At 43.2% G+C, this 13,926-nt stretch overlaps 1 protein-coding gene across 6 annotated transcripts in view; it reads right to left on the bottom strand.

Annotated features, from left to right (window-relative positions):
* Nucleotides 1-13,926, bottom strand: part of SYNJ2 (synaptojanin 2) — a 103,719-nt gene that overhangs the window by 10,494 nt on the left and 79,299 nt on the right. For all 6 annotated transcript variants that reach the window (XR_012158101.1, XM_073337776.1, XM_073337777.1 and 3 more), the window contains 9 exons: nucleotides 13,201-13,318; nucleotides 10,588-10,806; nucleotides 8,983-9,061; nucleotides 7,654-7,822; nucleotides 6,617-6,787; nucleotides 5,361-5,495; nucleotides 4,189-4,301; nucleotides 2,205-2,313; nucleotides 692-894 (listed from right to left, as the gene is read on the bottom strand). Coding sequence is in view for 5 of the 6 variants with exons in the window: in XM_073337776.1 (XP_073193877.1) it covers nucleotides 692-894; nucleotides 2,205-2,313; nucleotides 4,189-4,301; nucleotides 5,361-5,495; nucleotides 6,617-6,787; nucleotides 7,654-7,822; nucleotides 8,983-9,061; nucleotides 10,588-10,806; nucleotides 13,201-13,318 (1,316 nt within the window). In the remaining variant the exon portion in view is untranslated. The remainder of the gene's footprint in view (nucleotides 1-691; nucleotides 895-2,204; nucleotides 2,314-4,188; nucleotides 4,302-5,360; nucleotides 5,496-6,616; nucleotides 6,788-7,653; nucleotides 7,823-8,982; nucleotides 9,062-10,587; nucleotides 10,807-13,200; nucleotides 13,319-13,926) is intronic.

Raw genomic sequence — 13,926 nt, 5'->3', positions numbered from 1 at the left:
AGCAACAAATGTTGTCCTAAGTAAATATTTTTAAAAAAAATCTAAAACACAATTTCCAATCAACTTTGACTTCAGTTTGAACTAAGGGCTTTGGATGGAGATAAGAACAATTAAAATGGAATTTCTGCATTTGCCCAGGAGGCTAAATTCTCAGCATTTTAGCAGACTGTTTCCTTCTATCTTACTGAAGGAAACCTACACTGTGGTGATGTAGTGTGATTAGTAGAGCAAAAATGCAGAAACTTCGGGTTGAGAGTAGTCACTAAACCAGATCCAAGTTCACAATGAATTATCTCAAGTTTAGGATGCATAAGAGGCAGATTTGGGAGAATATCTGGAATTCTGTGTTCAGTTCTTGACAATTCAGAAACATGTAGCCAAGATAGGAGTTCAGAGGAGGGCAAAAACCACTAGGAGGATGGACCATCACAGCGGGAAGTTAAAGAGCTGAATATGGATAGCTAAGTTTAGTGATAACTTTGTCAAAATGGGAGATAATGATTTCCTCTACTTGATGTTCATTTACTGTGCATATAGGCCACAGTAACTGCTATATGCAAAGACACTTACAGGACAGAAGAGCTCAAACAGATGCTTGAGCCAGTTGATAGAACTTCATGTGAATTGTTTAACAACTTGCCCCCTCTGCTAAAACACTCTGCAAAATGAATAGCTGCTGTGGCTATCTTACATTTTCTGATTTGACTCCAGTTCTTTGCTGGGGCACCGGCTTCTTTATGGTTGGAACTTTGGGTGGAGGGCGATGGGGCACGAGCACTGGTCCTGATTGTGATCCCTGAAATGATGCTGACTTTGTGATGCTGGGAAGGGAGTCAGGCTGGGTGAATGTTTGGGTTCTTACTGGAGCAAGCTTCAGAGCATTCTCTTGTGTTCCTGAAATGCAAAAACAACCATTGTTTGAATCTGTCTGAAGCGTAGCTCAAAGATCTCTTTCCTTTGTGGTCTTGTTTTCCAAAATGCTTTTGCCCATTATCGTACAGGGACAGCATTCAGGTTGAAGATGAAGGTTTTAGAAATAAATACAGAATTTCACCAAAAATGTATCATTAGAATGTCTTTAATTTTATGAAAACTAGTCATTGCATATTCATTATACTCCTTGCCAGCATTACTTCTAACCCAAACACAGAAGCATTGTGCTAGTGTGTGACCTAGGTGATAGGTCAATGGAGGGAACTTGGGAGAGATGGGTTAAATTCCAAACTCTGCCACTGGCCTGCTGGATGACCTCTCCATGCCAAATATTCCTCATTTGTAAAATAGGGATGATGATACTAATCTCCTTTGTAAAGCACTTTGGGTTCTATGGATGAAAAATGCTGTAGAAGAGCTAGGTGTTACTAGAGCATGAGAATCCTAAAATGAAACTGACCAGCCTAGTTTTCTTAGCCAAGCGAAATATAAAAAGTAAACAGTAATAAACTAGTGCAAAGTAAACTTGATTTCACCCATTCTTTCTCCTTTAATGTGCAAATGGGCTCTGAAGAGCAAATATAAAAATGGCATTCCAGGGTTGTTCTCTCAGTGATTCCAGATTACATTTACTCAGTTTTACGAATGAAAAAAATTTTTTTTTTCTAATTGCCAGCCCTATAAACTTGGGCTGGGATGTGAGAGTAAAGCTGAAATGTTTCTGGTTCATGCTTCATCAACAATAAAGACTCTGCATTTGTAATTTAGTTAACGATTCTGTTGCTGATGTGTGAGCCTGGATAGAATCCAGCTCACTCTACTGGTGCTGTGTAGGCTCCGCCCTGCTATCTGCGGAAGCGAACATTGTTGTTACTAAAGCAAGCAGCTACCCCTCTGGAGTCACAGAGGGAACAGATATGTTGAGAAGGAAGGTGACATCTGTCTTTCTCAGAGTACAGTCGAGTACCATAATCTATGATGTTCTTAGTAACAGGAACAGCAAGGACATATTTTAAAATATGACTTATTTTATGGGGACCCTTTAAAAGACAGAAATTAAGTAATCTTGAAACAAAAAGGCTAATGGTATCCAAGCTGACAGAAAACATTCAAAGAAAAATCTTGCAGGACCCCCCAAGGTTGTAGTAAGGTTAACAGGAGCGTTTTAAAGGTAATACATGTCTTATTTAGGTTATGGTCAGGGAGGATGAAATGCACCTACATTTTCTTTATTTGGAGATTTTAAAACTCCATTGGAAAGCTCTGCTTACCGCCTTTTGCTTCCATCAGACATCTAATAGCTTCCTCCGCTTCCTGAGCTGTGGTGGTTTTGATCTGCTTGACGTTATAAGGCTTACTTATTCCAGTCCGGGCTTTAGGCTTACAACAAGAAAAGGGGGAAAAGAGTAGGTGAGTGAGTAATTCTGAAGGAAAAGGCTTTTCCTGTGAAACCCTTTAACCCACAGGCTGTACGCTGTACCGGTGTAATCACTTCCAGCGATTCATGCACCTGTCTCCACAGAACTGCACTGGCTGCCATTTAACAATCTACTAATATTTCAAAATGGCTTTATTTTAATTTTTCTTTGGCAGCTATCATATCTTTGCTACTGGCTGTAGCTGCCCCAATTGATCTCATTACCTGTCTCTTGTCTGACGGGGGGAGAGGGAAATATTTTCACAGCATTTGTATGTAACTTTACTTTCCATAAAAGCCCCCAGTTACAGCCCCAAGCCAAGTCTGAAAGTACAGCACAGGGAACAGCAGTGCAAAGATCCCCACAGGGTCCCATTAATGTGCCTCCTCTTGACTAGTAAGGGGGTCCTCTGTGTGAGGAAGGAGAGTCTAATCCTCAAGTCTATTCAGCTCTGGGCCTCTCCATTGAAGGTGCCAGCTATGGGCGTGCTGGTCTCTCGTGTGCACTTCACGTATACACTCTGCACTGGACAGAGGCCATCAAAGCAGTGGCTGACATAGGAGCACAGCACAGCCTTCAACCCCCTCAATCTTAGACCAGGCCTATACTAAAAAGCTGGGTTGACCCAGCGGCGTGAAATACCCACTGCCCCGAGTGGCACAGTTAAGCTGACCTACCTCCTAGTGTAGACAGTGCTACGTCCATGGAGCCCCTCCTGTCGCTGCAGTGAGCGGCTACACTGACGCACTGCAGCAGTGCAGCTGCGGCTCTGCCACTGTAGCCGTTTCAATCTACACATAGCCTTAGGGCGGGTCCTCCAACCCTAACCCTAAAGCTTAAGTTGATCGAATTTATGCCACTCAAGAGTGTGAAAAAGACACATCACCCCCCGAGTGACGCAAGTTACAGAGACCTGAGCACGGTCCACACCAAGCTATGTCGGCAGGAGGCACTCTCCGGCTGACATAGCTTCCACCTCTCGTGGAGGTGGAGTCGTTATGCTGATGGGAGAGCGCTCTCCCATCGGCTTAGCATGTCTTCACCAGACGCAGTACAGTGGCGCTGAGGTACTGCTTCCAGTGTAGACCTGCCCTTAGTATCAAATGATTGTGGGCCTGCTGGCCCTGTAGCCAAATACTAGAGCATGGTTGTTTCAACTCTGTAGTTCCAGCTCAGACCTGTGCAGAATCCCTACCTGTAAGACTTGGGAGCTATATGCAGATAATATTCCCTCGGAAATGGGGGAAGGACGCCAGGAGCTATGGTGACACCACTCTATAGGCTGATTTAGATGGATCCTGGGGCCTGTCTAGAGCAGTCCTTCTCAACCTTTCTAATACCAGTGACCAGCTGGCTGCCTTCCTAAATTGTGTCAGGGAGATCTCAGGGACTGGCACCAGTCATGGATCAGTCGTTGAGAAACACTGGTCTAGAGGATGCTGAATATTAGGATTTGGCATTGAAAAAGAGCCATTGGCAGAGAGCTAAAGTAAGTAAATCTAGAATGTAGCAGGCAGGCAAAGCTGACAAGTTCAAAGGGGAAATTTGTTAAATAGCTGTAGTTTATTCATTTTCAAGTTGTGAGGCAGCCATTATTTATTAAAGTAAGTCTCCCTGTGTCTATATGTACATATACACACTTGCCTAACACATACTCTGTTCTGATTATGCCCCCCCAGTTACTGATCCTGGGTAATTACAGGGTGACTGTATCCTTACTGCTTTGCTCAGCACTCCTGACGTAAATCGCATCTGCTGGCTGGTGGGTTGAGACTCTAATTAGCACCTGGTCCCCTTTTTAGTTAATTGTGTGGTGCAGTGCTGCTGAGGGACTCACTGGTTGCTGAGGCGCCCCTGGGAGAAGCTTTGCCGTCTGCAGGATGGAGCACAGGGAGTGACCTCCTGAGGAGATGGAACCATCGGATGGAGATTTTTTGACAGATACTCCAGCTGCAAGGGAAATAAGAATGAGTTTTCAAATGCAAGAGCCTGTGCAGTGTTTGTTAATAATAAATAATAATAATAATCTCAATTGGGCATTAATACTGCAGCCCAGCTATGACTATTTCAATGGCAATGTTGTTAACTATTCATTTCTGATCAAAGAAACATAAGAAAGGAAGGACAATGCTGAAGAACTGAATGTATTTCTAAAAGAGAATTTCTAGTTGCACTCTGGAGCATATGTGCTGCATGAAAGTCGAATGCCTGTGATCTATGCAGGAGTTCAGACCAGAAGATCATAATGGCCCCTTCTCATCTTAGAGTCTATGAGTGAATCTGAACAATCTGACATGACTGGCCTCTCATTTTGGCATCCCAAGTGAGTAGAGCTTTGAATACCATCACTTCACCCTCAGAAATCTATGCCGTGGCTGAGGTCAAACTATCCATCAAATGAAGAAAAACAGCTCTATTTTCCTCAGTGCTATCCCAAATGTGGGCAGTGCGTACGTATGTGAGGTAACCATCTAATGGGAAGGGATGAAAATCAGACCAAATATTTTGTTTAAACTTTTCAAGGGAATATTGCATAAAAAATTAAACCGAATAAACAAAAAAATGGTAATAAAATGCTTTGAGTATTAAAAAGAAAAGACTCAGGGAGATTAAACACTGGTGTCTTTTACTGTACCAAAGCATCAGTTATTTGCAAATTCTCCCCCTTTGCTGTTGGGTGGATGTGAGACATACACGAACTATTATAACTCCACTGAAGTGGAGAAAGGACTTTCATTACTAGAGTACCTTTCATCCCAAACTATTTCAAAGAACCACTTCACCCATCACTGAAATGCAGCCACTGCTGGAGTGAAACACAGCAGTTGTTTAACACCACAAGAGTTTAGGGAAAGAAATGAAGGCGAACACTGTGCCTGACTGAAACAGCAGGTGATGGGGATTTAAACAGGCATAGGTATTTACCTGTTTGTTATTACTAGAAACAATAGGGTGGCAACAGAGTCCAGCTGACATGGGACAACATTTAAAAAGAAACTGAAATTTTACCTGGAGGGGGAGGTCTCTGGGGTGGCTGAGGCGGGCGAGGCCTGTCAGGAACAGACAGAGATCTGCTTGGAGACCGATGGCGAAGCCCCACACCTAATTCCAGCTCCTGCTTTAATTCAGCTAGGTCAGCATCATCTAGGGGGAAATTTCAGGGAAAAAACAAACAAGAGAGTTTTGCATTTGAGAATTACGGCAGAGATGGATCAAGACTGGAGTGTCAGGAGACAGGCACCTGTGATTTGAAAACAAGAGCTGGTTAACTGAGGCTTTGTCTACACTGCACTTTCGTCGGTAAAACTTCTGGCGTGTCAGGGATACCCTGCAACTTCTGGCTGTCCCAGGTGGCAGCGGGACCCTGCAGCTCCCAGCTGCCTGCAGGCTAAAGTCATGGGGTCTTCAGAAGTCATGGATTCCATGACCTCCGTGATAAAATTGTAGCGTTAAGCATGGTTAACTGCTAAGGCAACCTGGCAGTTGCTGAGATAACTATACCATGTTACCTCAGTATCTGCAGTATTCCTTAGGGAATCCCAATACTAAGGAGAGGGAACGCTGTAGATACTGAGATTAACATTGTATAATAATTTTAAGCAACTGGCAAGTTTTTCAAAGCAACATTGTTTAAGTCAGAGGGTGCCCGAACCTCAAAATTGCCAAAAATAAGTAAAATCAGAGCACAGAGGGGTAAAGCAAACTCTTAGTCTTGGTCGTAATAGGAACTCGTTTGAAGTAATTCACCGGCAAGTTTCCGGAGAGTTCAGATTCCACTGCCACCAATGCCTATGGTTTTAAAGCCTGAATTAAAGTCCATCGAAGTCAATGGGAGTCTTTCAATTGACTTCACGGACGAGGCCTCACTGACAAGAACATAAAGTAAGGACAACTCTGCATTGTGTGCGCTGGTGCTATGTGATGCGAGATAGATAAGGAGAATTACTGCTATTTCCTATGATTTGTAATACATACACACTTAGGCACAACTACCCTACCCTGAACAGAACAGCGTTAAGGCAGGGTTACGCTTAATTACTTATTTATTTTTTGTATGGCAGTAGCATTCAGAAGCTCCAGTCATGGATCCTAGGCCCCTCTGCACAAGGCACTCTTATGAACCAGAATAAAAATCTGGTCCCTGTCCTGCAAAACTTACAATCTACGTATAAGCCAAGAGAGAACATGTGAACACAACAAACAGCCAAGAGATGCAAAAGGAAACAAGCTTTAAGGCCTTCCTTTAAAGAAGCCATGTAACTTACCTTTATATGGATGTGGCTTTCCTCCAGTAAGCAGTGGAGATTTGCTTGAAGTTACTGTGGGTGCAACCGTAAAATATTCAGGACCCTCAGGTAAGCCTTCTGTCATCTCTGCTACCGGGTGCTGAGGCAGCATGTCATCCAAATAATCATCCTCATCATCTAGTATATCACCTGAAACAAAACATTTGAAAATGCAGACAGACATTGTCAGAAAACACGTTCTCTTCTCGCTCCCATTTTCTATACAGGTTATTTTGTTAGGCAACATTTTTGTTGATTCCATGTGTTTTAGGATTGCTTTTTTGATCAGGCGTTCTCAAACTTTTTTTGCTGGAACCCCTTTGAAAATATTTCAGGCTGTGATGACCCCCCACCCCCCAAAAAAGTGATAGCAAATTATGGTACATACTCATAGGTGCATACTCATGGCGTCGCTACCCTTATATCTGCACCGCTGCTGGCGCTGTCTTCAGAGCTGGGTGGCTGGAGAGTGGCAGCTGCTGGCCAGGTGCCCAGCTCTGAAGGCAGCGCCGCTGTCAACAGCAGCAGAGAAGTAAGGATGGCATGGCATGGTATGGTACTGCCACCCTTACTTCCGTGCTGCTGCTAATGATGGTGCTGCCTTCAGAACTAGGTGGCCAGAGAGCAGTGGCTGCTGTATCCCCCACAACTCCTCTTTCCCCCAGCGACATTGTTGTGATCTCACGACCCCCCTACAATAGCCTTGCAACTCCCTTTTGGGTTGGGACCCCCAGTTTGAGAAACCCTGATATAGATCATTTTAATGTATTATGACTGTGATAGTGTATTTTTTTATTACTGAGCAGGTACGGATAGTTGATAGTCAATGGGGCTCTGCATGAGAACTGGGGTCTACCTGAGTAGTTCACAGTGCCAGATCAGGGCTCTGTTCACAAACCTGTTTCTAAGAATTGTTTTATTACAAACTAAGATAGTGATCACATGCAGATATCTACCCTCTGCCCACAGTGAACAACGCAAATTCTCATAGTTCAGCCTAGAGTTGTGCTACTAACCTTCTGATTCATAGTCCAAACTTGAAAAATCAAAGTTTTCCTCCAGCAGACAGGAGTTTGCGGTGGGTGACATGGGTGCAATGCTCTCCCGTTTTCGAGCAATTTCCTCCTGAAAGCCCTTCAGCCAATCCTTAGTCTTAGGCCGGATATTCACTGCTCTGCCTTTGACCTAGAGTCATGAAAGAATTGTTTTCCCTTTGTTAAGAAAATGAGAATGGTGCCCCAATAGGCTAGTAAATGCAGATGTTCCATCTGACAAATGCTTCAGAAATCTAGATGGCATCAGGTTCATTTCAGAAGTTCAGTGATAAGGAAATACTCTTCCTAGTACCATCACGGGGAAAAAAAACCCCAGAATTAATCCTTTGGATGTAACAATACTCCAGGTATTGACTGAACAACTCTGCTGCTCTTATTGGGCTTGTTTATGTTGCGGCTTCCTTTCTTCAAAGTTTTCATACTGAAATTAGCCTTGTAGTTCTTGGTTACTCAATTCTGCACTCAACAATCATTTGCTTTTGGAGAGAAATGGTAAAATATCACAGCAATTATGCTGTATAATTTTTAAAATGATAATCATAATAATTAGGGGTGGTATTTTCAAAAGTGCCTTAGTGACTTAAGAGCATATGGGATATGTACTCGTAAATCACTTAGGCCAGTGGCTCTCAGCCTTTCCAGAATACTGTACCCCTTTCAAGAGTCTGATTTGTCTTGCGTACCCTAAGTTTCACCTCACTTAAAACTACTTGTTAACAAAATCAGACATAGAAATACAAGTGTCACAGCACACCGTGACTGAAAAATTGCTTACGTTCCCATTTTTGCCATATAATTCAATTGGAATGTAAATATTGTACTTATATTTTAGTGTATAATACATAGAGCAGTACGTGTACCCTTGGTTGAGAATCACTGACTTAGGCATTTTGAAAAATCACACCAGCGCTCTAGTAGCCTGATATCTAACCATAAAGCAGGCCCCAAATTGCCTCCCCAAACGAACAAACATGACTGTTGATCCATGTGAGAAACATACCTTAAAGCAGAGTAGAACCTTAGCTGCTGATACATTTTGCATTACTGCACATGTTGGCACCATTACGCATGTTCCAGTTCCAGAGCTCTGTTTAGAAGCTCCTGAAGAAGCAATACCTGCCTTCCTTATATGGCCAGGCCTTAGAAGTGATCATTGTGGGTATTCAGCTTCTTTGAAAAATCAGGCCATAGATTCAGGTGCCTAGATATGGACTTAGGTATCTAACCTAAGCTACCCATTTTTGAAAAGTTTGGTGTGCATTCACTAAAATAAACCGGAGATGGTTTTACCTTGCTACCATCCATATCCAGAACACTGAGAGCTGACCTGCTGTCTGCAAATGTTACCATCATCTGACCTCGATTGATCCTAGTAAGAACAGAGAGACGAGACAACTGTACAGTTTGCTGTCCACAAGGAAATAGTAGGACTAAATGGTGACTATAGTAATTGTGCAATTTTTCATTTAGCTCTTTCAATAACACAATTACTAACAAGTGTTTTTGTGACAGGTGGGACCAAGCATCCCAGCACTGACTCTCCCTCACCACCCATCCTCCCTCATGTGGCCCCACCAGAGTGGATGCTACTGGGGTTGTCCTCAAAGCAACAGTTCATCCCTCTGAACAAAGGTTAAGAAAATGTTGCACACCTTCCTGCATCCACAGTATTTTCCCCATCCCCGTGTAACATACCTCTCCCCTTCCATGTACCCGCTTCATCTGCTCTGTGTGAACTCTGCACGAAAGCTGCCTCTCAGAGGGCACACAACCTCCTCAAAGGCTACTACTCTGTCCTACAGCAAGCTGCAAAGGGGTGTGAAAAAAGCAAAGCACATTTCCTTCATGCTCCTCTCAGCAGCCACGGAATGCTCCAAACCTTCATAAACCATGCGGTGGTGGGGTCCTAGGGCTGCTCCTGAACCCATATCCCCTACTTAGTAGTATGCAGGGCTAAATAGAGAGAGCCAAGCTGACAGTATTTAGCAAAACAATCTCCTGAAATAAGTAGGTCAAATGCCTCGTAATTGATTTGTTGGTCTTGCTGTCAAGTCACAACTACTGCCACAAAGAAGTTAGATTCCAGGAGGAAGCAGCAGGCATAGCAGCATTTTGTGGCCAGGCACGACTTCAGATGTATGCCCCAGCGGAACAGTCTAACATCACTCCCATTTCAGTGGCACACTCGGTTCTGCTAGCCCTTTTCCCACTTTGGACAGGTACTTTTGATGCTGTTGTTTTCTTCCACTCATGGTAATGTAAATCAGATAATGCCAAGCTGTGCTTGTTTTCTTCAACACAGAAGTACCATAGCTACCAGGAGGCCCAAAATAACTCAGCTGGAAGGAAACAAAACTCCTCCAACAGGGCTTAGAACGAAACACCCTCCCTCGCACTCAGTAGGTCCAGGAATGACAAAAGAGCCTGAGCCCCCAAGGATAGGCTAGAGGCTCTTAAATCCAAAAGAGGTGGAGTCACTCAGGAGAGCCAAATGGGTGTGAAAGATTGCCAAGGAAGGCAGACTCTCTCAGTCACAGGAATGGGAGGCACAAATTAGAAGTACTGCAAATTGAGGCAACACCCAATGCATGAGGATAAAAGGGCTGAGCCTGAGCAAGGTGAAGAGCTGGCCCCAGGAGGCACACTCAGGGCGAAGCCTCTGACCTGGAGCACTGCATACCCTTCTCCCCGACATAGCCAAGGAACCTGTTAGGATATTTCTTTAGTCGGATAGAGAGAAATAAAACATAAGTGCTAATAATTTCTAATCATTAATGCAATCCGAATGCAATATGTTACAGTCTAAAACGGTTATTCGTATTCCACACAGTTAATGCATTTTAATTAGGATTTTTAAAAAAAATAGATTGCACGTGTCAAGAAATCAACATTTACCTGACAAGAACAATGGTGCCATAATTCTCAAATATTTGCATAAGCTCAGTCCGCAAGTCCTCGGGAAATTCGTTTTTCTCTTCAGGGGTTGGTGACTGGAGATTTACCATTACGGTGGCATCCAATGGTCCCTGGAAGGATGACACTTCCTGGAAAACGCTTTCGCGAGCAGCCACGTTAACTTCCTGGACTTCCACTTCTACAATAGCTAACACGGGCCTAGATTTTACACACACACACAAACATTGCTTTCATGTTATCTAAAATCACCCTCAAATAATAGGACATGCAAAAGATTGGTTGTCTGAAAGCAAGAATCTATTTTTAGATGTATTTCTGAAGCACCTTTCATCCCGGGATCTCACAGCACTTTGCAGATATTTTAATTAAGCCTAACAATACCCCTTTGAAGTAAATAACTGTAATACCCATTTTACACATAGGGTATGTCTACACGGCAGCTGGGAACATGTGTCCCTGCTCAGGTAGACAGACGTGTTAGCTCTGCTAGAGCTAGTATGCTAAAAAATAGTAGTGTAGCTGGGGTAGCAGCTTGGGCTAACTACCCAAATACATACCGATGGGGTCTGGCCGGGTTTGTACTCAGATGGCTAGCCCGAGCTGCCACCTGTGCTAACCCCAGCTATGTTGCAATTTTTCATGTATTAGCTGGAGCAGAGCTAGTGCATGCCTATCTACCCAAGCTGGGAAGCACGCTCCCAGTGGCAGCGTAGACATCCCCAGAGAGAGAGAGAGAGAGAGAGAAGTTGAGTAGTGGGCCCAAGGCCACATAATGAGTAAGCAGCACAGCGGGCAACAGAACCCCGGAGTCCGGACTCCTAATTTATTACTCTGTCTACTCCCTCATATAGGGTCTCACAGATTTACCACCACTACATTTAGTGAAAGATAGTGGTGATAATATACTGTAGTAGCAAACATAATAATAATACGAATATAATACTTGGCACTTCCATAGGACCTTCCATCCCAAGATCTCAGAGTGCTTTACTTATATTAATAAATTGTTTCCCAACACCTCTATGAAACAGGGAAGTGTTATTTCCCAAGAGGCATAGTGAGGTTAAGTGGTTTGCCCGAATTCACACAGGGTGCCCAAGATAAAGCAGTTTTTCTTCTTGACTTCTAGTTCTTTTGCCCAGGACAAACAGTGAGAGGACAATGTACCCTTAAGTGTGCAACATGTTTGTGTAGCACAGACAATGATTTTCTAAGTAGTTATGAACCATCTCTTATGTGTTAGCTCTCTGTGTGTGTCAGGTCTACATAAATAGGGGCACGCTGTCCAAAGGGCTGAGGCTCGGCCTCTGTAGATGCAATCTGCACCCTCAGGATTGTACTTGCAGATGTATTGAAGGCACTCATTGGACACTTGCATATCTAAGCTCTTGTCATTGCTACCCGCTATCTGCACTACAGCTGGTTCTGTAATACGCACTACCAGACTGAACAAAAAGACTGACGGTTGAGATGAAGGGGAGACAGAAATTAAAACAACCCTCTATAGGAAGCGTTAACTATTTCTGAAAACACTGTTGTTGCTTAGTACGTTGCTGGATGTTAGAAGAGATACACTGGAGTTTCTTTTTATAGCACATCCTGGAAAACCCAACCTACTGAGTGTAACTAACAGGTGTTGTTGAAACATGGTTACTGCAGTGGTGGTTGCTATAACTGGGAGCCAAGGTAAAAGAAGCCTTGCTTCAAATGTTGCATTTTATAATGATTGTGGCAATTACACTGTTAGCTGCAGGAGCCAGTAGTGTCAGTGCGAATGGGCTAGTGCCTTGACATAGAGAAATGGTTTGTTTGTGAGAAGCATGTTCTTTCATTGCTGGAGAAAGGTGTAGCAATGCTACAGAGTAACAATGCTGTGAAAAGCACTTTTGTGATTCACTGAACTCTACCGTAAGAAACAAAACAGCATTTCCATAGAGCACCCCAGGATAATTACAGAAGCTATTTTGAAAACAGACAAGCTTTTGAGATACATTTATCAAAGCACTCATAGCATTCATTTTCAGAACAAGTGAAACAATAACAGTGAGCAAAGAAAGTTAATCTGTATAATTTTTCTTTAGGGAGAAGATCTATAATCAACGTGGCTGTCTCAGCTTTTGATTTTGTTCTCTTCCCCTTTCTCCGTAAGTGGGGAGGCTTAATGTGTTTGCATCTCAGAGAAGCTCATTAACATTCACACACCCCAGCTCTACACACACAGTTTATGCCGCTAAGGCAACACATCTCAGCTGCCTTCATTCTAGCAGAAGACTGGGTGGTGCCTGTCAATGCTGCACCTTTAATTGGTTTGAGCAGTCAGAAATGAATGAGGAGAGGCATCAAATCATCCAGCCCTTGCCTCTGCATCTTGTCCAGCCCTTGCTGATATCATAGTACAGAGGAAAATTAATACAAGGCCCACGGGCATTGCCACCCTTTGGTTTAGAACCATGATGGGGTTAAATGTCAAAGGGCTGAACAGAGAATAAGCATGTAGCATCCATTAACAATCATTCTTGGCCCTTCCATTGAATATATACTTCAGTGAGCCTCAATGTAATCAGAGAAAGATAATCTAAGCTAGGACATTACCTGTGATCAGATGCCTGCAGCTCCGCTCTTCCATAATACATCAGGGCACCAGGAGTCCAAGTGTGTTTGACTTTTGTTTCGGCACTCAGATCACTATCTAGGAGATTGATCTCTCCAGCTATACAGCACAAAAGAGCATTAAAGTTCATAGACTTGTAATAATAATTTAAACTATTTTAACCATTTGCATTTCACAGAACTGTGGTTTTCACCAAAACACATTGTTCCTGAAGCACTCCATCTAAAGGATGGCTTATATCCCTCTAGACCTTGAATTTCCTAATAGAAAACAAAATGTAAAAAGAAGTGCAATCGATAGCACAGATCATTAGAACAAGACAAAATGCAAACCAATAACTTTTCAGAGACCTATATAATTTAGCATCACACAACGTCACATTAAAGTATAGCATTTTTCTCCAGCCTGAAAACACCTATATTTTGAAATAACCACATGCAGTTAAAGAGACCAGACAGAGGAAATCCTGTATGGCTCTAGCTTCTCTGCTTTCCACATGGTTTTTCTGGGTGACAGGAAGTGTTCAAATCTGGGATAAGAGTGTAGTATAGATTGTTGCTTCCTTACCAGCTAGTGCCACTCTGGACTCTCCCTTTATGCTAGGGGAGGCCCTGTGCTGCACTCAGAAACATGAAGAAATGGAGGGAAGCATTGCTAGGCCTGGGGAGAAGGGTTATTTCTCATCTCCAGAGCTCAAGATGAGTTAC

The sequence above is a fragment of the Lepidochelys kempii genome, chromosome 3, assembly GCF_965140265.1.
Source record: "Lepidochelys kempii isolate rLepKem1 chromosome 3, rLepKem1.hap2, whole genome shotgun sequence".
Taxonomy (NCBI): Eukaryota; Metazoa; Chordata; order Testudines; family Cheloniidae; genus Lepidochelys; species Lepidochelys kempii.
Note: the sequence above shows the minus strand (reverse complement) of the source record. Positions and strands in the feature narration are given on the sequence as shown.